Here is a 24925-nt window from a genome sequence, read left to right on the forward strand (position 1 = left end):
ATGGTGGCCCTCAGAGCCCCAGGTAGTTTAAAAGGAGGGAGAAATGGAATGAGTACCTTGGCCGTACCTGTGAGCACCGTGGGGACTGAGGAGGAGCTGGGTGGGTGGGTTTAGGGGGAAGAGTGAGGGGACCTGTGTCCTACAGAGCATCGAGAGGGTATCACAAGGCAAGTTGCAGACAAGATTCTGAGAAGCAAGGACCCTGTAAACACCAGGCTTCTCCGGGAGCTCGGCACTGCCGTGGACAGACTGTGGTGTGTGACTGTGGGTGCATGAGTCTGAGCCTGTGTATGAGTGAGTGAGGCTGTGTGAGTGTATGTGTGAGTGTGAGCATGCCTCCGGCCCTTGACCCTAAGAAATAATGCCATTCCCTGCTCCCTGTGGCCTCAGCCTCCCACTGACCACACTTGGCCACTGCAGACACCCTGCTTCCCCTCTTGCACATGTGCTGGCTACACTGAGACTTCCAGGTTAGCAGGCATCCCGGGCGTTGGGGACGAGGGGCCCTGTGGAGTCAGGAGATGCTCTGACGTCAGCCCATGCTGCCCCCATGTCACTTGCTGAGTGGTGCTGCTGGCTCCAGTGGAGTCGGAACCTGGCCTCCCTTGTGGCCTCGCTGCTTGGCACTGTGCACCGAGTCCCAGCGCAGGCTGGAGGCTCTGCTTACACAGCCAACACTTGACCTTGGCCTTTCTGGTCAGTGCTATTGTTCGGGGACTTTTGTTCCCCAAAAGGTCAGGTCCTGTAGGGCTTCCTCTGTTCCTGCTGAGGGGGAGGGCTGGCTAGCAAAATAAATACATCAAGCTGGCGTGGCCATACTGGGGGGACAGCCAGGCCTGTTGGCACAGACTCAGAGCTGGCGCGGGTCCTGTGGGGTGCTGGCGGAGCTGCAGGCAGTGGCACCAGCATCTCGTCTGTTCCTCAGCCCTGGTAGAGCCCAAGCTGACAGGGTCCCTTGGCTGTAGACACAAGCACTCCCTGCAGAAGACACTGGCCCCTCGGAGCAGCACATCTGGAAAAAGGGGGCCGGTCCCCTGTGAACCCTGTCTCTGACCTCCTGGTCATTCCATCATCCCCTCCACATCCACTTTCTGTCTCCCTGGCCCATGAGCCCAAGAACACTGTTCCCTGTGACTTGTAATTGCCGTGTAAGCACATAGTTTATGAATAATACTCCAGCGTCTCAGAAATCGATTTCCTTTCATTTCTGTAGTTCACAGCAGAGCTACAACCCGAGCTCATTCCTGGTCAGGGAGAGTGGGGGACACCCGGCCCCAGTGGGGGTCATGCCGAGTGTGCGGCCCAAGGGCCTCTCAGCGGCACACAGGCAGCCTGGTGGCTGCTAGGAGCTTGTGTGGCCCTGGCACTTGGAAACCATCTGAGCATGTCCAGCTCCACTGTGGGGACACCTGTGCCCTCTCTGTTCCTGAGACCCCAGTGTGATGCTCTGTCGTACTTTTAATTGCCTTTTGAGTTTTGAAGATGAGGGTATTAGAGGCAGGGCCAAGGCTACAAAGGGTCCTAGAGACAATGAAACAAGTCGGGAGGTGGCCAAATGAGTGAAAGAGAGGTGAGGGTCTGGTTGGCGGACACCAGCTCTCTAAGACCAGGGCCCGAAAGATGATGGGGTCCAGCGAGGTCTTCCTTCTCATCTGCTGCTTGGCTTTGTTGGTAGGGATGGGGAGGAGGGGGCTGTGGACAGAGGTGATGGGGCAGCTGCGGACTGACCCGTCCAGTGGGGACCACGGGGCCTGACAGACCACAGAAAGAGAGGGAAGCTCTAGGTGGAGCTCCTAAAATCACATTTAGGAAGAGTCATGGCCCAGGGATGCTTCTGGACTCTCTGATGAGGTTTTCAGAGCAGGTGGTGTTTTCATCCCGGTAGGGTAGCTCAGGTCCATTTCTGTGAACATATCAACTAGAAATAATGAGGCTTTTGATGCCCAGGTGATGAGCTGGAGGCCCCTTGCTAACGTGGGTGCTGGCTGGTGGGTGGGTCTGAGTGTGACAGCCCCGGAGTGGGGGTGGGCTGCAGCTGTGGCCCGGTCTCAGCTCTGGGTCCCGGCTGGTTCTGTTTCATCTGTAGCCCAGATGTTTGACTAGGGAGCATGGCAGGTGAGTCTGTTTGGTGGCTACATCACAATGGGACCAGGTGAACGTGGGTGAGGGTTCAGGACAGCGGTCAGTGAGGACAGGGTGGTGACGCCAGCAGTGGTGAGCGTTGGCACAATAACAGGACATAAGCTGATATAACAAGAAATGTCCGACGGAGGTGAGGCCTGCACCACCTGCCACGTGGGTGTGGGGTGAGCGCTGGAAGAGTTCAGGGTACGGGGGTTGCTGTGAGTCCCTGTCGCTGGGCAGATACGCTCTAGAATGCTCTCTGGTCCCAGACTCTCATATGGGGCAACCATTTTCTGTACCTGTTAGTTGTTTTAATCATGGGGAAATTATTTCAGGTCAGATACCAAATACTATTTAAAGTCTTCAAACCCATCATCCTAGAACCAAGTGTGCATTCTAGGTACTTTGGGATTGGCATATGTGTTTTTGTCCAATGTCAATGCTTTTTATTTTTTTTTAACTTTTTATTTTGAAATCATTTTAGACTTACAGGCAAGTTGCAAAAATAGTAAAGAGTTCACATATACAAGGGCTGACAGGGATGTGGGTAGACGTGGAGACCACCCTGCAGATGAAGGATTTGGGGTTTGAACTGCAGAGAAGAACAGAATTCATAATAACCTTTAACATATAAAGCCCGCTGTGAGGACTGGTGCCCACTCCTCCCAACCTTTGCTGAGTCCAGAGTCATGTCAATGGTGTCTGGCTGGACACAGGGAAATGGCCCAAGTTAGACATAGAACAAGTCTGTGAGGGACGGTTCTGGGTTTCTGATGAAATTTTCCTAGGAGGCTATGTTTTCATGTAGTGAGGATGATTAGGTCCTCAGCACCTCAGGGCTGAGTGGGGACATGGATGACCATTCAGAGCCCCTGTCCTGACCCTGAGTGTCCAAGCCCTTGCCTGCCGACAGCCCTGGTGCCCCGTGTCCCAGGAGCCGCACCCACCCCGGGCCCTGTGGCCACTGTTTGGCTCAGGGGCCGCAGGCCATGCTTGTGCTCTGATCTGACGTCTGCATTCCTCTGCTCCTTCTCTCCCTAGTACGAGTTCAAAGCCAAGAACATCAAGAAGAAGAAAGTGAGCATCATGGTCTCAGTGGACGGAGTGAAAGTGATTCTGAAGAAGAAGAAAAAGGTAGGCGGCTCTGAACCGGACCCGGCGAGGAGGCCGCGGCGGGGGACATGGTACCGTTTCCTGTGGGCAGAGCCTGTCCTTCCCTGCAGTGGGTCTGCTCTGACCAGCAACATTGTGGGCACACTGCTGCAATCTCAGCCAGCCCTGGTGTCCCATGGTGGCGGGATCACAGCCTGTCACCCTGACACCCCCACCCCCAACAACACACACACTTTGATCCCTTTGCCCTTGAGCCTTAACCTTGGAAGGTGATGTTCCAGGGATGGCAGTTCCGGGGTTCAGCGGGGAGGGCGAGCGGCGGCTCCTCTGTTAGGGGTGGCAGCTGCCCCTGCGTCTTGTGTCCGTCTGTCATAGCTGCTGTGGCTCAGCATGCGGGAAGGCTGAGTGCAGCATGGGGCAGGGATGTGTCCCGCAGCAGGCCTTCCTCAGAGTGGGTGACATGCATGACTGAGCATGTGGTTTGACACTCAGCTGCCTCCTGTGTACATGGGGGGAGGGGTGGTGTCCACCCTGGGAAGGGCTGGAGCTGCCCTGTGGGCATGAAGGGGCGCATCTCTAGACAGCAGTGGAGTGGCGTGGCTGGCTGAGGACTTGTGGGGAGAGTCTGTTTCTCAACTCTGCCGAGGCCTCTTTTTTATATGTACCGACGGTGGCAGCATTGCACGGTCCCACCGTCTCCCCGGAACTGCCTTTGCGTCCAGACCTGACCTGTCCTGAATTCAGATGGGACTCTGGGCACGTGAGGCAGGGGCACAGTCCTGGGCGACACAGACCCAGGCGTCAGTGGCCGAAAGGGGTGTTAGGTCTTTTCTGCACCTTCCTCGCGTTCTTCCCATGGCGGTGGTCCACCCCGGACAGCTGGGTGTTTCAGGGCCTCCCGTGTAGGAAAGCAGAGCTTGTTCTCTGCTGCTCCTGCAGTGTAGGGAGGGTGGTCTAGGAGTTTACAGCTCTTGCTGGGAGGAAGCAGGGAGCAGGAAATGGACATGACATGGTATTTATGAAGAACTAACTCCGTTGAAACCACGAGCCGCAGGGATTTGTGATTAAGTGGCTGCCTCTGTAAACCTGCACCATGCTTGCCAGAACCCCATCCCCGTCCGTGCCTAGGGGTGTCTTTCCTGCCCCCCCCCCACTGCACATGCCCGGTTCCATCTCCAGGGACCTGTCCTGGGCTGTTCTGCCCCTTTGGCTGACTTGGCACTCTCTGCCCTGAATCCTGTGGTGACGTCATAGCTTGTCCCTGAGAGGCCCGTTTGTCCTCCCCTGTGTCATCACCTGTCAGACACTCTACATGGTGTCATGCCCACTCTACACATGAAATATCTGAGCTCAGAGCATGTATTTGCCCAAGGCCACACAGTACACGAGGACAGCTATGTGCCTGGGGTCACGGGGCAGAGCTGGGCCACCTCCACCGTGTAAGTGAAACCCGTGCTGGAGAGGTTCTGTCCTGGGAGCCGTGGACGTGACTCACCAGGAAGCTTCCTCCCTGACAACCTCCCGTGTGGGTGTGGGTCCACCTGCACTGCCCAGAGCAGGTGACCTAACAGGTCTTCCCACATCTGATCCTCCTGATGCCAGTGGGAGGGGGCTCCGTCCTGCCTGCTCTGCCCACACTGGTGTCCTCCAGGGCTGGGCTGGGACCCAGTCATGCCTCTATCTATCGGGGTTCGCTGGGCACCGCCTCTGACAGACAAGAACTCATTAACAGCCTTCAGCCTTTGTGTCGCCCGTGCCCTCATGACCACCCTTCAGGGTCTGAGCTGCTGACCATGCCCTCGTGACCACCCTTCAGGGTCTGAGCTGCTGACCGGCGCTGTGTTTGTAGACCTGAGGGTGAGAGTGACACTCGGCAGATAATCACAGAAGGCCGCCTGACCAGGTTGAGGACAGACCTTTGGCCAGGCGGCGGGCAGTGCAGGAACGTCATGGTGTAGGCTCAGCCAGATGCGCTCTCCTGACTGATCAGTTCCTGTACCGCGTGGTCAGGGCAACATGGACTGTCCCTTCCTCCTGCAAAGGGCACATTGGTTTTCACTGGGGAGACGTGGCACATGGAAGGAGCCCTTGGCTGAGATGAGACCAGGTTCTAGTCGCGGCTCCCTCCTGCACACCAGTGGCACAGCAGTCACATCTACGCGGTAACAACTGTGCAACAGCCACAACCAGGTGATAACAGATAAGCAATAGCAACAACCATGTGATAACAGATACGCAATAGCAAAACCATGTGATAACAACTCTACAGTAACAACTGTCTTGCCTCAGATAATGAGCCTCACATTCCTGTGAGGTCTGCTTAGGTCTGCGGGGTGAACCCAGCCACTGGAATAAGCGGCTTTACTTTGCTATCTCTCGATCATGCATTCTCTTTAACGCCCAGCCAGGCCCAGGCAGCTGTCCCTGCCCTGTCTGTAAGGATGATGATTTATTGTAAGACGGGAATCCACTCCAGCCCCGTTTTGCACGGAGTGGGGTTCTGAATAAGAAAGATCAGTCTTTCCCTGCCTGGTTGGCTCAGTGGTAGAGCATCAGCTAGGTGTGTGAATGTCCCAGGTTTGCTTCCCAGTCAGGGCACATAGGAGAAGTGCCCAGCCGCTTCTCCACCCTTCCCCCCTCACCTTTCTCTCTCCTCCCCTCCTGCAGCCATGGCTTGAATGGCTGAGTGAGTTGGCCCAGGGTGCTGAGGATGACTCCATGCCTCTGCCTTAGGTGCTAAAAAAAAAATGGCTCCGGTTGCAACGAAGCAAGGGCCATAGGTGGGCAGAGTATCACCCCCTAGTGGGCTTGCTGGGTGGATCCTGGTTGGGGCACATGCAGGAGTCTGTCTCTGCCTCCCTCCTCTCACTAAAATAAAAATAAAATAACTAACTAAATAAATAAAAGAAAGATCAGTCTTGAATTCCTTCTGAAGATTTTGCTACAGAAGAACCCAACAGTCCTGTTGCACGTGGTTTCTCACAAACCAACAGCATCGTGGGTCCCCAGGCTGGCGTTCTAGAAGGGTGTTGCTATCTCGCTAACAAACATTTATTGTGTGTCTACCATGGCCACAGACCTGGTGGGACCCAGGGCTGTCAGGCATGGACCCAATCCAACAGAATTAATTGTTAATAGCTGTTACAGCTCCTGTGGATGGTGTAGCTGTTCACCTCCTTGCCCCAGAGGCTGTGAGACCATGGGGTCGGGGCCCAGTCTTCTGTCTAGGTCATCTGTTTGGGAAGGGTGACCAGAGGGAGCAAACTGGGGAGAGAGACAGACACTCAGGTGCACGGTCATGGTGCACTCAACTCTGGGCTCCTGCGGCTGGCAGGCCCTGTCTGATGGCTGCGCCCTCGTTCAACCCCCGTGACCGCCCAGTGGGCAGGGTGCGGTGCAGGCGAGACCTCACACCTTCCATGTGTGGTCGTGACTGAGCCAGTGTGTCCTGCTCGCACCTGCGTGCTGCTGGTGTGCCCACGTCTTCCGACACCATCAGAGAAGCCGCTCCATGGAAATAAATGCTTTATGGTCACCTGGGCCTGTGAGTCCCCCCTGCACAGTCCCTGTTCCAGGACTCGGCGCGTAGACTGGCCCTGTGGCCAAGGACAAGCCTCGCTTATTCATGTACAGTTTCTCTTGTTGCAGAAAAAGGAGTGGACGTGGGACGAGAGCAAGATGCTGGTGATGCAGGACCCCATCTACAGGTGAGCGAGGGCGTGGCCTGCCTTCCGGGGGCCCTGTGGGGTGGAGTGAGCTTCGCCCTCCTGAGCCACCCAGGGAGTGCGGAGCCAGCCTCCTGGCCCACCTGTTGGGGGGGCTGGGACACAGTATCAGCCCGTTTCCTTGGCCTCTCCCCTCTGAGGCCTCGTGCATCTGGAAGCATGTGTGAGAAGCATGTTCTCCTCTCTGGCATCGAGAGGAAAATTCCCGTGTGCTCAGTGGCCCCCGGGACAACGGAGGGTTCTGAGTGGCTCAGATCTGGTCCTGGGGCTGTAATTTGAGACCTTTTCACTTGGTGTTAGCTTTGCCCTAACTGGAAAGTCATGACTGCATGTGCATTGACCAGAGGAGGGAACCGGGCTCCCATGCCCCTTCCCCCGCACTTATGCTCAGTTCCCCACCCCACCCCCTGGCTCAGAAACGGCACAGAGAGGGTCTGTGATGGTTGGGGAAGCAGAAGGTCACAGGTAGAGTCCCCAGTGAGGCTGGTGTGATTTCCCTGGGTCAGGTGACCACCTGGGCAGAGGAGTGCCCACTAGTGAGGCCCTCCGGCCTGCGACAGGTTCTCCATCATCTGCCCGAACTCTGGTGACCAAGCCCGGCCCCGCCTTGCCCTGTTTCCTTCCCTGGGAAATTGGACACCAACTATTCCTGTAGGTTTTCCATTTAGATTTAAGTTGTGACTTTGTCACCCCTCAAATCACTGGCCTTGGTTGACACAGTGAGTCAGCGCTGGAGCTCAGCTAATACACCAGCAGCCCAGCCTCTGGTCAAAGGGGGGTGCCCACAGTGTGGGTTTCCTTTCGTTAGAGCACACACTCCATGAGACACCTGCCGGGTTCTGGCTGGGTGGTTTTGTAGGTGACCAGATTGAGTGGTCACAGTCCTTGGGCTCAGGGTGCTCTAATCCAGGGGGAGAGGGGTCCTAACCAGTCTCTGTGCAGGATGCTGTGTCGAGAATGAGTGCCTCCCTCAGAGTTGCTGTGTCGAGAATGAGTGCCTCCCTCAGAGTTGCTGTGTCGAGGATGAGTGCCTCCCTCAGAGTTGCCGTGTGTCGAGGATGAGTGCCTCCCTCAGAGTTGCCGTGGTACTTGTTGACAGTTGCTGGAATCGTTGCAGCCACACTGCTGTTACTTTTATCGCCAACTGGGAGGCCTTCAGGGGAGGACTGGACCGGCTCCCTTGTCTTTCTAGTCCCACCTGCGTCTGGCCATGTGATGCATGTAATAAAGTGTGTGCTGCATGGGTGGGAAATGCATGGAATTAATATCTGAAAATCGTGCAGGATGGGCGGCTGCCTGTCCTGACGCCTGCCCTCCGAGGCTGGAGGTCACTTCTGCATCTGCATCGTGGGGCCTGGGAAAGAGCCCGGCCTGCTGCTCTCGGCACGGGGCGTCCTCCCAGTGCTGAGTGGGCGAGCTCTGTCCTCGAGCTTCTGGTGCACGGCTCCCAGGCCCTGTCTGCGCCAGCTGCCACGCTCACTGTTTCTCCTGTCTCTCCCCCTAGGATCTTCTATGTCTCCCATGACTCCCAGGACCTGAAGATCTTCAGCTACATCGCCCGTGACGGTGCCAGCAACGTCTTCCGGTGCAACGTCTTCAAGTCCAAGAAGAAGGTAAGAGGGGGTCACCTGCTGCTTTCCTCTGGTGGACTCTGCCCGCCCACAAATACCTGGAGGTGGCTGCGTTTGCGGGAGACTCAAGCTGTGTCTAGTGTTCCGCTGCCCCCATGTCAGGGCGTTCTCTGTGGTTTCATCTGCACTTTGTTACTTAGTTGCACACAGACAGCTGGACAAATTCGCCATTGGGTCAAAAGGGGCCACTGGCCCCCGGTCACATCACTTACTCTGGGTCTTCCAGCTCTCAGCTAGCTCTGACCACTAGCTCTCACCTGTGCCAGCTGGGACGTTCCCTGGAGCTAGGGCCTGGCCCTTGGCTGACTGTGACGAGCTTGCAGACACCCTGGACTGGGGGCCCCTGCGGCTGAGGTACAGTGGGAAGGGCCAGTGTCCACACGGGAAAGAGAGGTGACTGTTCACACAGGAGGCAGAGCGGGAGGGTGCTTACCCTGGTCAGTGAGCCTCCAGACACCCTCTGGTCGGGGAGGAGCTGTAACTGGCAAGTCTCAGGAATACCTGGGAGGTAGGGGAGGACAGCACACCCTGAAGAGGTGGGACGCATGTCCCTGGGTGGTTGGGGTCAGCGGGAAAGTCCTCATGTGGGCTCCTGCTGTGTCTGGGCCTGGCTGTTCCCGTCACACCATGTTCCCGCGCAGGGACCCAGGGCATGCTTCACATGATAGTCCTTCTAGTGTCACCCTCCCCTTACAGCTCACTGTGGGGCAAGGTGTCTCGTCTGTGTCTGAGAATGCAAGTCAGCGGTTAGCCTTCTTGGCAGAGGGCTCCTGGTCCCTGGACGTCACACCTGCTTTACAGCTAAGCTTCCCCTCTAGTGGAAGCTTGTCCTTGCTTTGCCTCGGTCCCATTGTGTGCTCAAGGCCATCGAACAACCTGCCGGACAGACACGTGAGGACGTATTTCACTAAGGTTTTAGGAAGTGCATCAAAGAGACATGAAGAGTCCTGTCGTGTGGTCCTGCGCTGAGTCCAGGTGGGCTCTGTGCACCATTGCGTGCTAGGTGACTCGTTCGACATCAGGCCCTGGATTCAGACGCTCGTGGCAGATGGAGCTCATGTGCACAGAGGCAGAGCGGGGGAGGATACCCCGGCACATCGGGAACGGGCGACGGGTAGAGATGCTTCCTGGGAGACGTGTGTCTCCTCTCATCTCACCCTCGTCATCATCACTGTCTTCATCTCAACACCTGCGTTTCATCCTCACTCTGTGTAGCATCCTGACCGCCAGCTGACCCCTCCAGTTACCTGCAGGAGTTGTAGAGTAGAACTCTTCCAGGGCCGGGATGTTTGGGACGTTCCCCTGGTTATTTGTGGGGTCAGCTGCAGAATAGGACAAACAGTGACCACTCTTCACGTGAATGGAGGTTCAGAGTCCCAGGGTGTGTGGGACCAGCCAACCACATGGGCATGCAGATGGGAACAGAGGAGAGATTCGTGACTGACAGGATGTGCAGGAACCGGCCTTTGGACAGTGTCCTCCCACTGCTGCTGCCACAGCCTCTGTCTGCCTCTGAGTGGACGGCCGCACACACTGAGGACAGTGCTGTCCCCGTGGCTGCTGCCACGTCAGCTGTGACACCTGCCCACATAGGTGCACCAGTTAGGAAAGCTGCTGTTACGTCCTGACTTTGGGGGAGCATTTTCAACACCAGCAAGTGGGAGGTTTAGAGAAACCTGTGTGTATCCCCAGCCACCGGGGTCACAGCGGCAGAGAGCAGACTCAGCGGCACTCCACACGGGCCCAGGGGCCTAGCACGCCGTGACGGCAGTCCTGGGGAGAAAAGCGTGAGTGACCACTGAGGTCACCCACCACAGAGCTCCGCGCTCATCACAATGCTGGACGCCGCTTGGCTGTGACTTCTCGGTTGGTGACGGATGCCGGCTCTCATGAGACCCTCTCCCTGACCGCTGGTGTTGCCATGGAGGTGAATGGAGTCAGAGGTGTCAGGTCACCCAAGGTGGACTAACCTGAGACTGGGCTGCAGAGTGACAGCCACAGCTGAGATAAACGGACATCAGTCTGTGGGGTTGGACGGCTGGGGAGTCGAGCCTCTGTGGAGCTCTCCCTGAACTCAGCTTCATCTTTGGGAGAAGTGAAAGCAAGCTGATGACCCAGTCCCAGCTGTGACCCATGGTTGTCACCGAGCCCTGAGTGCGCAGGTCCTTGGGCCTCCCTCCTCTGGGCCGGCAGCGGAATGCTGGGCACTGGCACCAGGCTCTGTCTAGGGCAGTTCGGGGAAGAAGTTAAATAGCAAAACAAAGAAGGAAGGAAACGCCCAGCGAACCCATGGGGAAGGCTCGCCACAGGCTAAGGTGGCTGCTGGTGGTGTCCCCGGGGGCCATGGGCTCAGGGCTTCAACTGCTGCTGCTGTTTAGACCCTGGTGTCTCGGCCACATGTCACCACAACCCTGGGTGTGTGGGGCCCAGGGAGCCAGGCATTCCCAGGAGAAACCGTGGTGGTGGCTGCGTTGCTCTCAGTGGGGTGAGGTTGGCGAGGGGTTCTGAAGCATGGGGACCGGCCACTTCTGTCACACTTGGAGGAGGGGCTGGGCTGACTCAGAATCAGGGTGTCTGCTCTGTCCCTTCGGTTCCTTTTCAGGACTGGGGTGACCGTGTCTGCATCTGGAGCATCTCAGGAAGGGAGGCGTCTCCTCGCTAAGCGTGTGCACGTGCTGACACCTTAGGTTTCTCCGTCTCTCTCCTCAGCTGGTCCTGGCCCCTGTCCGCCTGACCGGCCCTCTGTCCTCGCCAAGGGCACCCATGCTGTCTCCTCTCTCCCCCAGAGCCAAGCTATGCGGATCGTGCGGACGGTGGGGCAGGCTTTCGAGGTGTGTCACAAGCTCAGCCTGCAGCACACTCAGCAGAGCGCCGATGGCCAGGAGGACGGTGACAGCGAGAGAAATAGCCACAGCTCAGGGGACCCAGGTAGGGGTCACGGGCGCAAAGCGGGTGGCAGGTAGGACAGAGAGTCACCTAAAAGTGTTTATTTTCCCCACTTCTCCCTAGATTCCAAATTGTCTTTAAGGAGCATATGTGACTTTTGTAACAGTCAATTAACAGTGTGTAAACTGTCAAACCAGGAGGCACTTGAGCATGACACCAGGGGTCCCAGTTTGAAGGCAGGACCACAGCCATCAAACCTGACCCCCGAGGAAGCGCAGCTCAGAAGCACCTTCATAAAACAGATTAGGAAGGAAATAAATTCACACTCAGCTGCATAGATTCTTCTCCTGTTTCTAGCTCCTCTAGTTCTGTAAACCCTCAATGTGGACATCATTCTAATATCTTCAGGCTTTTATCTGGAAAGCCCAAGAAGATAAACTGGAACAACTGGAAAAAATACGTTGTAGATGACACTTTTCCCCAATCAGTAACACACCTGTGACCTCAGCGACGAGACATTTTCTATGTCTTCCCTCCCCCTAGCAGAATGGCATTGGTCCACATGTGGACACACCTGCATCTATTGCAGGAAAGCTGGCCAGGCCCCATGCCGTTTCTTCAACTTTTAGGATGTGAGGCAACGCTCTGAGTGTGGCGCCCCCCTTCCCATCCTTGCAGCCGGTGGGGTGATGTCAGTTGTGTCAGTCAGGGACAGACAGACACACTCATTTTTATTTATTTATTTATTTGTGGCAGAGACAGAGTCAGAGAGAGGGACAGATAGGGACAGACAGACAGGAAGGGAGAGAGATGGGAAACATTAATTCTTTGTTTTGGCTCCTTAGTTGTTCATTGATTGATTTCTCATATGTGCCTTGACTGGGGGGCTACAGCAGACCGAGTGACCCCTTGCTCGAGCCAGCAAATTGGGCTCAAGCAGGTGAGCCTTCCTCAAACCAGATGAGTCCACACCCAAGCTGACAACCTTGCGGTCTCAAACCTGGGTCCTCCACATCCCAGTCCGACACTCTGTCCACTGCACCACCTCCTGGTCAGGCTGGCACACTCATTTTTAGAGATTGGCTCAGGATGGGGGGCTGGCTGGGGCATAGTCTGCAGCGGGGCAGCAGGCTGGATACTCAGGGCGCAACACAGGTGGTCTGCTGGTAGATTCCCCTCTCGTCCAGGGGTTCAGTCTCTGTTCTACAAATGGCCTTCCCCTAACCGGGTGAGGCCCACCCACACCACGGTGGCAGCCTTCTTAACGTGGAGTCTGCTGATGGGAATGCTGGTCTCACCTAAGAAGCACCTGCACGGCACCATGCAGATCACGTCCGCTCTCACATTGGGGTGGTGTGGCCCAGCCGTGTGGGCACACACCATCTCAGACGTGATGCTGCAATGGTGTGGTGGGGGCGCACTAGCAGACCACAGAAGCAGTTGCACCTGGCTTCTGGCCCTCAGAGTACAGGGCCTGAATTGGACTGTGCCACCTCTCAGCTGGTAGTCACCTTGGCCTCAATCTCCCCAGCCCTGTCTTCCTACCCGTCAGGAGTCATGAGGTGACATATGAGTTAGCATTGTGCTGGCATGCGGTGGCGCCATGGGCACGTGTCTGCCGTCCACTGGTTTCTCAGTCCCAGACCCACAGCCCCCGCTCTGCAGAAAGGGAGATCCCATGGCTCCGTGACAGGCCACACTAGACGATGAGTCAGGGGCCCCTGATTGCAGGGTGGGGCCATGGCCACACAGCTGGATGCACCTGAGTGTCAGTGCTCAGAATGCTGCCAGCCTGGGCAGGGTGTCTCTTACTGAGCAAGGCTGCTCGCCACCGCCTTTGCACAAACTCACGGTCCACACGTTCCCGGGAACGCGTCTCCTTCCCGCAGGTGCCTCCCCAGCAGTGTGCTGGCTCCACTGGGGGGCTCTGTACGGCACCTGAAGCTCCAGAGCTGGTCTGTCGGTTGGCAGGTTTGCTCCTTTTTTTTTTTTTTTTTTTTTTTTTTTTTGTATTTTTCTGAAGTGAGGCAGAGAGACAGACTCCCGAATGCACCCAACCAGGATCCACCTGGCATGCTGGACTGAGCACAGGAACTCAGCCTGAGCCACCATTTCTCCTGCCTTGTGCAGGCCCTTCCTGGCTTCTGCCCTTGGGCCAGATCGGAGTCAGGTTCCAGGGATGGGGGACTCAAACCCTCTTGTCCTAATCTGCTGTCACCCAGCCCCGTCCATCTAATGGGGCCCGACAGCCCTCCAGGCACAACTAGGAGACCCTGTCCCTGGGCTGATTCCACGCCTAAGCTGGGGTGAGGTCGAGGTGACTGTCACCTTTCTCCCAGGGACCCCACACCCTGTCCACATGAACGTCACACCAGCCTGGCCATGCAGTCACGTCCTGGCTCAGGGAAACATGTCTTTGTTCTTGGACGTTAACACACACTGCGTCTCGTGGGACTGGAGCATTTGTGGACTTGCCTGAAAACGGGGACGACGTTAGGAAGCTGGTGGTATCCCCTGGTGTGACACTGTGCTATCAGGAGGAACACTGTTCTTGGTGTCTCATCCCCTTCCCTGCCTCCCTGTGTCCCTGCAGGCCGCCAGCTCACGGGAGCTGAAAGGGCCTCCATAGCCCCTGCTGAGGAAACTGACATCGATGCGGTGGAGGGCCCCCTCCCCGGGGGTGATGGCCTGGAATTCAGCCGTGGCGTGACGGACCTGGATGCCGTGGGGAAGGATGGTGGCCCCTATACAGACTCTAAGGTAGGCAAGAGGTGACCCCCTGGAGGCTGGGCACCTTCAGCAGCATCATCCTTATGGCTTACCCCGGGGGGCAGAGGCCCAGCCAGCTGTGTGTCATGGCGCCTGGTGTGCCTCTACTCTGCTCAGCGGGCCAGCCCGTCACAGGCGGGAGCCTGCCCACTCTGGAGGGCTATTGTCTGGTTGCCACCCGCCTTCTCTGCATGCCTGAGGGCCTGCAGCCATGTCTGGGGCTCAGGGAGGGGCCCCCCTACAGGAAGAGGCAGAGGGAAGGGGCAAGAAGTGCTGCCCGCTGATGCTGACAGAGGACCTGCCTAGTCCACGGTGCTCAGCGCCCACGTGTCTTTCCCTGGGGCTGTCACTGTGAGTAGGGCAGTGGCTGCAGCCGCCTTGTCCCACACGCTATTGCAGGATGACCCAAGGCGGAGTGCAGCCCCGGAGGACGAGCCCTGAGGATGCAGCCTGGGAAGGGGCGCAGCCTCTGTCAGCTCCCATGAGGGGTGGTAGGAGCTGCATTGCATAGAAATAGGTCCTTCCACGTCCGGAGGCTGAAGGAGCTCAGCCAGGTGGCATAGTTGGATGTGGGGACAGGAGAAGGGACATATCACCTCCCTGTCTATCACCCCACAGCAGGGTCCCCTGCCTGCAGTCCCAGCCCAGGCAGCCCACACGTGCACCGAGGGCATGTACGCTAGCCCTGGGTCTAGGGGAGAAGGCTTACATACACCCTGCAGGTGCCGCCACACAACAGAGTGAGCGAGGCCTCCGCAGGCCCCCCCCCAGGCTCACTCTGTCTCCTCTGCCCTCAGGTGTTGCCCCAGGAGCCCGTGTCCACAGCCTCGCCCAGGATGCTGCTGCCCCCCTCCTCCTCGCCGGCTGTGGGCACGGGGACGCCGCTGTCCTCGCACCACCAGCTGCAACTCCTCCGGCAGCTCCTGCAGCAGCAGCAGCAGCAGACGCAAGTGGCCGTGGCCCAGGTCCTGCTCAGCCTTCTGCCCACCTCCAGGCTTCGTGCACATGGGCTGGGCGCGCCCCCCCGCGAGGGCCCAGGGCGGGTCTAAGGGGAGCTAGGGCCGCTTGCACTCGGACCCATGCTTGTGGGGGCTGGGGGTGCAGGGAGGGGCAGTGGGGCGTGGGGCAGCGGGTTCCTGTGTGTCCCCGCTCAGCTGGGCTTGGCTGGCTTGGCTGGATGCATTGGGGTGTGACCTGAAGAGACCAGACAGCAGGTGCCCCCAGCCGCCCCCCCCCCCCCCGACTGCCTCGCTCCCCGCTGGTGGGAGGGAGGGTGGCTTTGCAGGGGGTAGCTGCGACTGTGAGACCCGCCTTCAGGGAGCTCAGTGTGAATTTGCGCCAGTGCCCTTGTGGAGACCCCCATCCCCGCGTCCAGCCACTCGTCCACATGGGTTTACACACCTCCATTAGGGCTGCGGGTGTCCCGGGTGGGTCTGACAGAGACCAACCTGGGGTTCACGATGGTGGGGCTTGACACCCTGGAGCTCAGCGTGGTATTTGAGCCACATAGAGAAGAGTTGGCTGTGGTCTGAAGAGCTGTTGAGCCCCGAGACTTGTTGGGGGCCGCTGGTTTGCAGAAGAGGGCAAGTGACCCCATTGCCTCCTGCTTCTTTCTGCCAAGGGAGGGCCTGGCATCCACATCACCTTTGGGTGGCCAGGGAGTGGTAGGGACACAATCACTCATCTGTTTTATGGCTGACCCCCCAAGGTCCAAGTCTGACAGTGTGTGTGTGTGTGCTGGGGGGTGTGAAGGCAGAGAGAGAGTCCCTCAGGGTCAGGGTGTGTGGACGGGTCGAGTCTGTCTGAGCAGGCTGTCCTTCAGGCTTCCTGTGCTCCAAGGGGCATGCGTGATCCGGTGGTTTCTACTCCCTCTGCTCACGGCCCTTGGGGTTAGCGGGAAGAGATGCATCCCCCAGACAGAGTAGTCCTTTCTAATGCACGTTCAGGAAGTATTGCAGCCTGGCCAGGGCCTGAGGCCAAGTGGGCGCCTTTGCAGCCAGGTTTTGAGACTGGCTTCAGAGGGTACTGTTCCCAAATGTTTGGAGCCTTTTGAAAGAAGAGGCGGAGGCTCGGAGGTTTGCAGGTGCTCCCCAGGTGGCAGCACAAGGGGAGGAGAGTGCTGTTCTTGCACTTGGAGAGCAGCTCTGCTCTGGTCCATCACCAGCATCATCGTTAGTTAGCCCGTGTGGCAGCAGCCAGATCCCCAGGTTAGGTGCTAACACCAGCACAGCCTGGGCTGCAGCCCCCCCCTTTCCAGAACCCCCCTCCATTAAGTGCAGATCCACTCAGCATATCAATTGCCACATAATTATTATTTATCTAAGAATAGGCTTGATGCACATTCATCATGAGAATTGTCAGAGATGTATTTACATTTGCAAATGCTGCTGCATGCTGACAAGGAACTATTTCAAATGCGGTACTCCAGAGTGGCATGGTCATCCGGTCATCCAGTGCGCAAAGCTGCGTGACCTGTGACTGCTCACAGTTTACCAGGATCAGTATGAAACCCTGAGTGTCAGCAAGGCATCACTGCCCCATGTTCTCGCAGGTGGACCCTGGGGAAGGGAGGGCGTGTTGCCGGTGGTCCCCTCACGAGCCTCTCAGCCCAGCCGTGTTCAGGCTATGTGCCCTCAGTCTGTGACTCGGACCTGTTTGTTGTTTTGGGCGCAGCGGCCCTGGTTGACTCTCAGTCGGGCACTGGAGTGATGGAGAGTATGTGACCTGGCTCAGGGCGGGGTGCCGGCTTCCGCAGTCTTCGTCTTAGTTGGACAGGACCTGAGGTCACCAGACAGCCCCCTGATACGTGCTCTCCCCTCCCTGCTGTCCTACATATGGTCTCCGGCCACAGTCAGTGGCATCTTCCTTTGCTACATGGAAGGCAGCAGAGGTTTCCTTGTCCCTGTCCACATGTTCCCCTCTATCTTCTGGACGGTGGGTCCCTCTGCAGGCCTCTGCGCTCCCCTTTCTTCCACCTGGTCGTGTGTCATTCAGGGCGTTGTGTGCGAACTGTTATCTCAGACACGTGGCAGGTTGCTAATGGGGTCCCTTGGTGTCCCCCACACCTTGAAAGCAGATGAACTGGTCTACTTGGAGCTGGCACGGGGCAGCTCGTCCTTGCTCTGACTCTGTTGCCCCAGGATGGCAGGGTTCTTCTTTCTTCATTGGACACCGGCAGTCCCAGCGCCACAGTGGGTGTGCCGTGACCACACACTCCAGGTGGGGGGCATGTTTTCCTTTCCTCTGGGAACACCAAGTGCTCCAGGGATTTCTGGGAAGAGCTCAGGAGAGACAGTTTCCTGCAAACATGTGCATTCCCGGGCCCCTTGTGTTATTGACCACCCCTTTATCCTCAAGGCCCATCCAGCTCTGCTCTTGTCACTGGCCTTAGATCTCCTTCAGGGTGTCCTGACTCGTTCTTAGACCTCAACCTCTCCCTGCCACTCCCTAAATTGCTTCAGAGCTGGCTCAGAAGGGCTGCCCTGGCAGTCAAGGGGCTCGGGCAAAGGTGGTGTTAACCTGTCCACATTTCCGGGCTAGACTTCCGTGTGTCCACAGCAGGAACCAAGCCCCTCTGCCCGCCTTCCCCGCCCTGCATGAGGCTCACCTGGCTGCTCAATTCCTGCTTCTCGATGCATCTGACGGTGCAGGCTGTGAACGAGGGTGTGGGCACCTGCATGGCCGTGGGCTGGGCCCACTCGGCTGCAGGTTGCTGTGGGCCCTGGCTGGCTGGCTGGCTACAGTAGGGTTGGCCGCCTTCCTGACCGAGCCTGAGAGGAGAGGAGCCCATTAGTGCCACTCAGCATCACTGTCTGGATTCCTCCACCACGGCCCTGCGCTTGATCTTGATCTGAACCAGCTGTGGTTCCTGAGCCTTCCTGGTCGCCTGTGCTGTAGCCGGTTAGAGAACCGGCGCTGAAGCCACGCCCCTGGGCCCGGACCCTGTAGTGGCCATCTGCCCTGGCTGCCCTGGTCCCAGCGCCCCGTCCCATGCCTGGCCCCCACCCATGCATGCTGAGACTTCTCCCTCCGCCTGTGTGTCTGGGGTGGGGGCCGACTGCCATTCCCAGGTGCCCGTGCTCCCCGACTTCAGCCTGGCCCTGTCCCCGCTTCCAACGGAGGAGCCGGAGTCCAGGCAAGTAGGCGAGAGCCAGTGGGCAGTGGTCTGGGGCGCTAGACGGGCTGAGGGCGGGAGCCAGCGTTTCGGGAGCAGTGCAGAACCGGACACAGAGAGGCGCTGCACTTCAGGCGTGGCCACCCCAGCCATCCGTGACTGGAGTAGTTGTCACCAGAGACCATAAGGCCCCGGGAAGTGGAACTCGCGTGATTGTGGAAGGAGTTTATATAATGAGAGGACAGTGTGCTGAAGGCAAATAAGTATCGGTTTGCAGGGAGGGGCTGTGGCTGGGGATGGAGCCCACAGAGCTGAGCCCCATCTGCACCCGTCTGGAGGAGACTGCTCCCTTTGGAGCTGCAAGGCCCACGTGGCCTGGGGTCTCCTGTGAGCAGGAGCCTGGTTCACGTGTGATGGACAGGGCAGAGGCTCACCCCTGCTGGTTCCAGATAGCGGCAGTCTCTGTTCCCGTGTGTCCAGGGCTGGGATACCTGGGGTGTTGCCACCTCTGTTTGCAGAGCCATGTACTCATTACACCTTGTGTGGGTCCATCCACCACAGAAACTTGCTCACCTGTAGAGGAAGCTTCCTTTTTTGCCTGCCTGAGTACTGACTATGTCTACCTGGATGTGGAGTGATAGAGCGCCTGGGCTGCTAGTCTACCCTCAGGGCTGGGGTGGAGAATTGAGGTCCAGGGAGACATGAGCCACCTGCAGGTGCAGGAGGAGACACACGGTCCCTCTGCTGGCCAGCTCCCTGGTGGCATGTGTGCTGGATGTGCAGGTGCAGGGAGCCCCCAGGTATGGGTGGCCAGTATGCAGAATTCTCCACTCTGTTCAAATGCACTGAGAGCTGAATTCAACGTTTCAGCTTTGTTCCAAAGAAACCAGGGAACTCTGACTGCTCAGTAGGTTCCTTTCAGCGATGCTCCCTTTGCAATAAGTAACTTGTGGGTGGAGGGTTCCACCTGTCTCTCCTGTGGGGCAGTTCTGGGGGCTTCCCATAGCACCTGTCCTGTTCCTCAGACCATCAGGTTTGGGGGCTCTTGGGTGAAATATCTCTGTGCCTCAGTTTCCAAGGAAGATAAAGCCATGACAGCCACCAACCCCTGATGTCTGTCCCTGTCCTTGCCCATCTAGGTTTAGCAGCAGGGAGACTGATGTCCGAGCACTGTCAGCACTGTCTTTAGCAGCATCTTAGGGATGGCAGGTTCGCTTCAGAGCCCTTGGGCTTCCTCCCAACCCCCAGGACAGGTAGGCCCCTGGGAGCCATGAATGGAGAGTGGCTGCTAATCTCCTTAGTGGCTCCACTTAGAAGCAAGGTCAACTGCAAGGTCAGGTCTGAACTCCGGCAGGAGGGAGGCGGCTGCCATCTAGAGGGGCTCTGAATGCTGTGGCAGGGACAGGTGGGCGTGGCTTGCGGACCCCTGGCTCAGGTAGGCCACACCAGGGAGGGTGGAGGTGGCTACCATTTTTTACTCCTGGTAAAATGTGGCTCTTTGTGGAGCAAATGGCCCTTCAGAAATCCAGAGCCTTTGTTGTCTGAGCAGACTTAGCCAGCGACCCCTACTCCTCATCTCACATGTCCCTCACCATCTGCCTGGCTCTGGTCTTTATCCACGTTGTGGTTGTAGTCCAAGGGAACCCTCATCCCGTGGGCTGCCTTGTCCAGGCCACCAAGTTCATAAGATCCTTTTTTATTTTAACCCAGTGAGAGAGACAGACAGGAAGAGAGAGAGATAAGCATCAACTCATAGTTGCCATACTTTAGTTGTTCATTGATTGCTTTCTCATACGAGCCTGGACTTGGCGGGAGGGGGGGCGCTCTAGCAGAGCCAGTGACCCCCTTGCTCAAGCCAGCAACCTTGGGTTCAAGCCAGCCACCTTGGGCTTCAAATCAGTGACCTTTGGGCTCAAGCCAGCAACCATGGGGTCATGTCTGTGATCCCACACTCAAGCTGGCAACCCTGCACTCAAACTGGATGAGCCTGTACTCAAGCTGGTGACCTCGGAGTTTCAAACCTGAGACCTCAACGTCCCAGCTCAACACTCTATGCACTGTACCACCAGTGATCAGGCCATAAGCTCCCTTTCGTTAGGGACCTTCTGGAACCCTCTACAAAGACTCCTTAATGCCCTTCTAGGCACAAGGTCATCTGTGTGAACATATCATATATAGTTGCTGCCTGTGGCTTCGTTTCTTCAGGCTGGGGTCCTTCCAGCTGCGTTTACGCCCACCCCGAGCACAGCAAGAGCTGCCTGAGAACACAGCAGGCAGGAGACACAGTCTTGGGGGCCACAAAAGTAGACCGGAGGGAAGGTCAGGGGACAAAGCTGACACCTGCAGACGTGAAGACAGGCCTGGTTAAGGCCATATCAGTTTAGAAAGAGCCAGCAGGGCTTCTGACTTCTCAGTGTGATTGGGTGCGGGGAAGAGCAAGATGGCTGGTGTGACTGCTCCGAGCTGGGGATCAGTATATCTCGGTGCCGTTTTGTCTGGATTGAATGTGAAGGTTATCTCTGGTCTCAGCTGTGTACCTTGACCACCTTGCATTCACTTCTTCTCTTCTCTCCAACCCCCTCCTTGCCCCGCCTCCTTTGCCCCGCCCCACCCCTTTTTGAGTCTCCTTTTTGCCCCGCCCCCTCCTCGCTCTGCTCCCCTTCTCTCTGCCCCCTCTTCGCTCTTTTTCGCTTTGCCCTTCCTTGTTGCCCCTCCCCCTTCCCTCGCCCCGCCCCCTCTTCACCCCTGCCCCCTCGTCTCTGCTGCCTCCTGTCTACAGGTTCACTTACTGAAGGACCAGCTGGCAGCGGAGGCGGCGGCCCGGCTGGAGGCGCAGGCCCGTGTGCACCAGCTCCTGCTGCAGAACAGGGACGCGCTGCAGCATGTGTCCCTGTTGGTCAGGCAGGTGCAGGAGTTGGAGCTGAAGCTGTCAGGACAAAACGCCAGTAAGCTTGGCCTCGCCCACCCCAGCACCTAGTGGCCCGGGGGTGGGGTGGGAGGTGGGCTCTGGACACCCTGAATTCTTTCCAGGAAGCTCTTGGTGGTGCTGACCTGTCCGTGTTCCAGCAGAAACCAAAGGCAGCTTGGTTCTCCCACAGGGTCAGAGCCGGTCTTGGTGGCCTTCTAGTCCAGTGCCCACAGGGACCTTGAATGTCAGTGTCTCCTGCTGGGGTAGGGCTTACCACCCTGAGGGTCTATTCCTACTGACAGCCACTCAGCACCTGCAGGGGTGATGTTGGCTTGGTGAATGTGCTCAGCTATGTGGTCTGCTCTGTCTGTGCTGGGCCTTCACGACTCTGCGCACAGAACAGGCTGCTGAGGGTGTATCCTCAGCTCACAGGGCACAGGTACAGCTGATGAGTGTCTAGGGTGCCCAGCGCCGGGCCTCTGGGCCCAGCTGTCCCCAGAACAGACTGGGAAGTACATCTCCAAGCTGCCCTCCTGAACCTCTGTGGGGCTCTCTGCCTTCCTAGGGTGTCCACGGGCCACCCGTTGTGACAAGGACTATGGCAGGGTTCCATGGGCACGGCCGCACTCCATCCATGCCAGTCAGTGCTGTGCCCGTCTCAGAGATGGAGACGCTAGCTCAGACGGGTTCAGGGCAAGAAGATGTGGAGCCTAGATTTAAACCCGGGTGTTACTGCAAAGTTGGTGCCTTCCCTGTGGCACCAATAGTTCCCCCAAACTAGCCTATAGCTTCTTCGACATGTGCCCCAGGTCCAAGCCTCCAGGATTGGGCATCTGTAGGTCCGGGCAGGGTTGGGGCTCTGTTTGCAACCCAGAGCCTGGACCGGGACCCTCTGCACATTCCTGCCTGGGAGCCTCTCTGTGTTTTTACATTTTGTCCCTTGGGTCCTCCCCATGGTGATGTGTGCCAATTCCGCAGACAAACCAAAGGTCACCATGTGCTGTTGACAGCCTTCAACCTGCTCCTTCACCACACGCTTGTCCATCCCAGGTGGTCCTGTCACCCCGCCCAGAGGGCCTCAGGTCATCTGGGCTTGGAGGTGGGGCTGAGGAGCTAGGAGGTCAGCCCAGCTGGACAGGGCACAGGGCAGAGGGTGGGCCTCCCCAGCACACCGTGTGCTGACTCCCCTGTTCCTCTTGTGTCCCTGCAGTGGGATCTCAGGACAGCTTGCTGGAGATCACCTTCCGCTCCGGAGCCTTGCCCGTCCTCTGTGACCCCACGACCCCCAAGCCGGAGGACCTGCCATCGCCGCCCCTGGGTGCTGGCCTAGCCAACCTGGCCCCACCAGGGGGCAGCCCCTTAGGTAGGCGCGACTGCTTAGTGAAGCTGGAGTGTTTCCGCTTCCCTGCTGGGGCGCGGGGCCAGCCGCTGCTGGGCGGCCTGGAGCTCCTCAGGTTCCGGGAGTCGGGAATCGCCTCAGAGTACGAGTCCACCACGGACGAGAGTGAGGAGGAGCCGCCCCGCCTGTTGCACCGCGTGCGGCAGTGCCAGGAGGTGGGCGACAGTCTGGACGATGGGATCGCTGTGTAGGCTGCCACTCTGGGCCCGGGGCCACATGCCAGTGCCCTTTGGGCTGCCCGACCAGGAGGTTTTGGTTTCAGAAAACAATTGGGATTTTGCTGCAGAGGGTGAAGTGAAGGACGTTGGAGTCCCAGAGGAGTCAGCTCCTCTCTCCTACAGTGACCACGGGACGGGTCCCTGGGGACCACCAGGCTCCTCAGGCGCCTCCTCTGCATGGTCCGACAGGGAGGGAGTCTCAGATCTTGTCAGGTGCCTTGTGTCTGGATGGCCAGGACACTACCAGTGCCTCACACTCCTCGACCTTGTGGGGGCAGGCTTTCCTCCCACCCTGCCGGCTGGTAGAGGCCGAAAGCCCTGGGCTGTGAGTGTGGACTTGGGTCAGCTCTCAGTGACCGGCCTCTGGATGTCGTGTTGTGTCCAGCGCGAGTATGCATGACAGCAGCCAGGCCTCGTTGTGGGAAGGACAGCCTCTTTGCTGCTGGTCATGTAGGTCTGACTCTTTTCCTGCCCACCACTCAGCTGTCCCCCCACTGGTCACTAGTGGCCAGTTCTTACTGCAAAAAAGCCAGCATGATCTAGTAGCCGACATGGTCCAGCATCACTGCCGCTGAGGTAAGACCACAGCCACGCCCCCTGACTTGTGCCCGTGAGCCATTCCTTGTGTGTACCTATGGCCTCTTCCCTGGGCCTCCTGGGCCTCACCCACTGGATACTGCTGGGGTGTGAGAACAGGCTGCTCTGTGTGGTGCTGTTCGAGGGTCGTTCAGTGAGGATGGGGTTGCCCCAGTTGGGGGTCCTCAACCCTGCTGTTCCCCAGATAGTGGACAGCGCAGGTCGGAGGGGACAACACAACTTTGTGTCAGCCCGCCGTGAACACCAGGCATCAGGGACAGGACAGTGTGTGCATGCATGTGCTGTGTGTGTGTGTGTGTGAAGGCTGGGGGAGTGTGTCAGGCTTGTGGGAGTGACGGACAGGAGAGAAAGGACGCCCAGGCTGTGTGGATCACTGGTAGGTGCGTGTTCTTTTTCTGATGTGCATTGGGCCAGAGAGGGTGGTACTGTGTGTTTTCTGACTGACCACTGAAGGTGGATGTGGGCACACGGGAGGGAGAGTGGGAAGGTGAGACCCAGGAACCTGAGATGTGGTCTCAGGGCTCTGGCTGGGACGAGATGGTGGGCTCAGGAGTGCTGCTCGAGTGGGTCCCCTCAGGTCTCCGAGCGGAGAGTTTGGGGAACAGAAGATCTGACTCTGAGGCCCCGTCTGAGGCCAGCGGCTTGGGGTTGACATGGTGGGACATTGGATAGAATGGGCAAGGGCCCTGACAAGCGTGTGAAGGGGATGGAGGAGGCAGTGGAGAAGGGGCGTCAGGATCGGGAACACTCTTCCCTGGCTTGACCCAGAAGCACCTTGTTCTTGGAGTGCCTCTGGGGCTTCTGGATGCTGGCCTGGTCTCGGCCTTTCCCCAGGGTGACCCAGGGTGGAGATGGGACTCAGGACAGATCTGGCACCTGGTCCCCTGCTCTCCTTCTGCCTTGCTTCTGATGCTGCTCCCTGGGCCCTGCACCCTGCTCTCCATTCTCCTGCTCTGCCCTGTGTGGAGGGCACGTGGACACCAGGGCCCAGCTCCCAGGGCCCTGCAGTGTGGATGGGACAGACAGCTCTTCTGCACAGCCACCCGTGCCGCTGCCCCGCACAGCCCTTTGCAGGCGCTGCCCTGTGCTGCTCCTGCAGGCTCCCTCTTGCCCACACCCTGCTGGCCTCTGCCTCCTGTGACCGTGTGTCACTGACGCTGTCAGACCAGCTCTCTGGGAAAAGCTTTGGTTCCTGTAAGTGCACTTACACGCGACGCTGTCACTCGCCTGGTGGCTATTGCTAATAAACCTTTCTTGTTTCTAAAACCTTCCTGTCGTTCGTCTTCTCTGCTTCCTCTACTTCCCCTGCTCCTCCTCCTCTTCCTCCTCCTCTTTACTGTCCCCACCTCCCTGGCTGGTGGCCTCAGCCCTGGAACATGGCTCTGCAGGCCGTGTGGGGACCGAGTCACCTCTAATTCAGAGTTGTGTGTACACGGCCCAG

At 58.0% G+C, this 24925-nt stretch overlaps 1 protein-coding gene across 4 annotated transcripts in view; it reads left to right on the forward strand.

Moving 5' to 3' along the window:
• LOC136325881 (carboxyl-terminal PDZ ligand of neuronal nitric oxide synthase protein-like) overlaps nt 1–24925 on the forward strand; it is a 117364-nt gene that overhangs the window by 81705 nt on the left and 10734 nt on the right. Inside the window, exons 3-10 of one of the 4 annotated variants that reach the window (XM_066261003.1) lie at nt 3166–3258; nt 6871–6944; nt 8467–8575; nt 11380–11521; nt 14073–14239; nt 15046–15213; nt 21142–21307; nt 22481–22633. In XM_066261003.1, coding sequence (XP_066117100.1) covers nt 3166–3258; nt 6871–6944; nt 8467–8575; nt 11380–11521; nt 14073–14239; nt 15046–15213; nt 21142–21307; nt 22481–22633 — 1072 coding nt within the window. Of the gene's footprint in view, nt 1–3164; nt 3259–6870; nt 6945–8466; nt 8576–11379; nt 11522–14072; nt 14240–15045; nt 15214–15418; nt 18384–21141; nt 21308–22480; nt 22634–24925 lie in introns of those variants that run through there. The other 3 variants (XM_066261004.1, XM_066261005.1, XM_066261006.1) reach the window with 3 other exon arrangements.

Source organism: Saccopteryx bilineata, chromosome 2, assembly GCF_036850765.1.
Source record: "Saccopteryx bilineata isolate mSacBil1 chromosome 2, mSacBil1_pri_phased_curated, whole genome shotgun sequence".
Lineage (NCBI taxonomy): Eukaryota > Metazoa > Chordata > Mammalia > Chiroptera > Emballonuridae > Saccopteryx > Saccopteryx bilineata.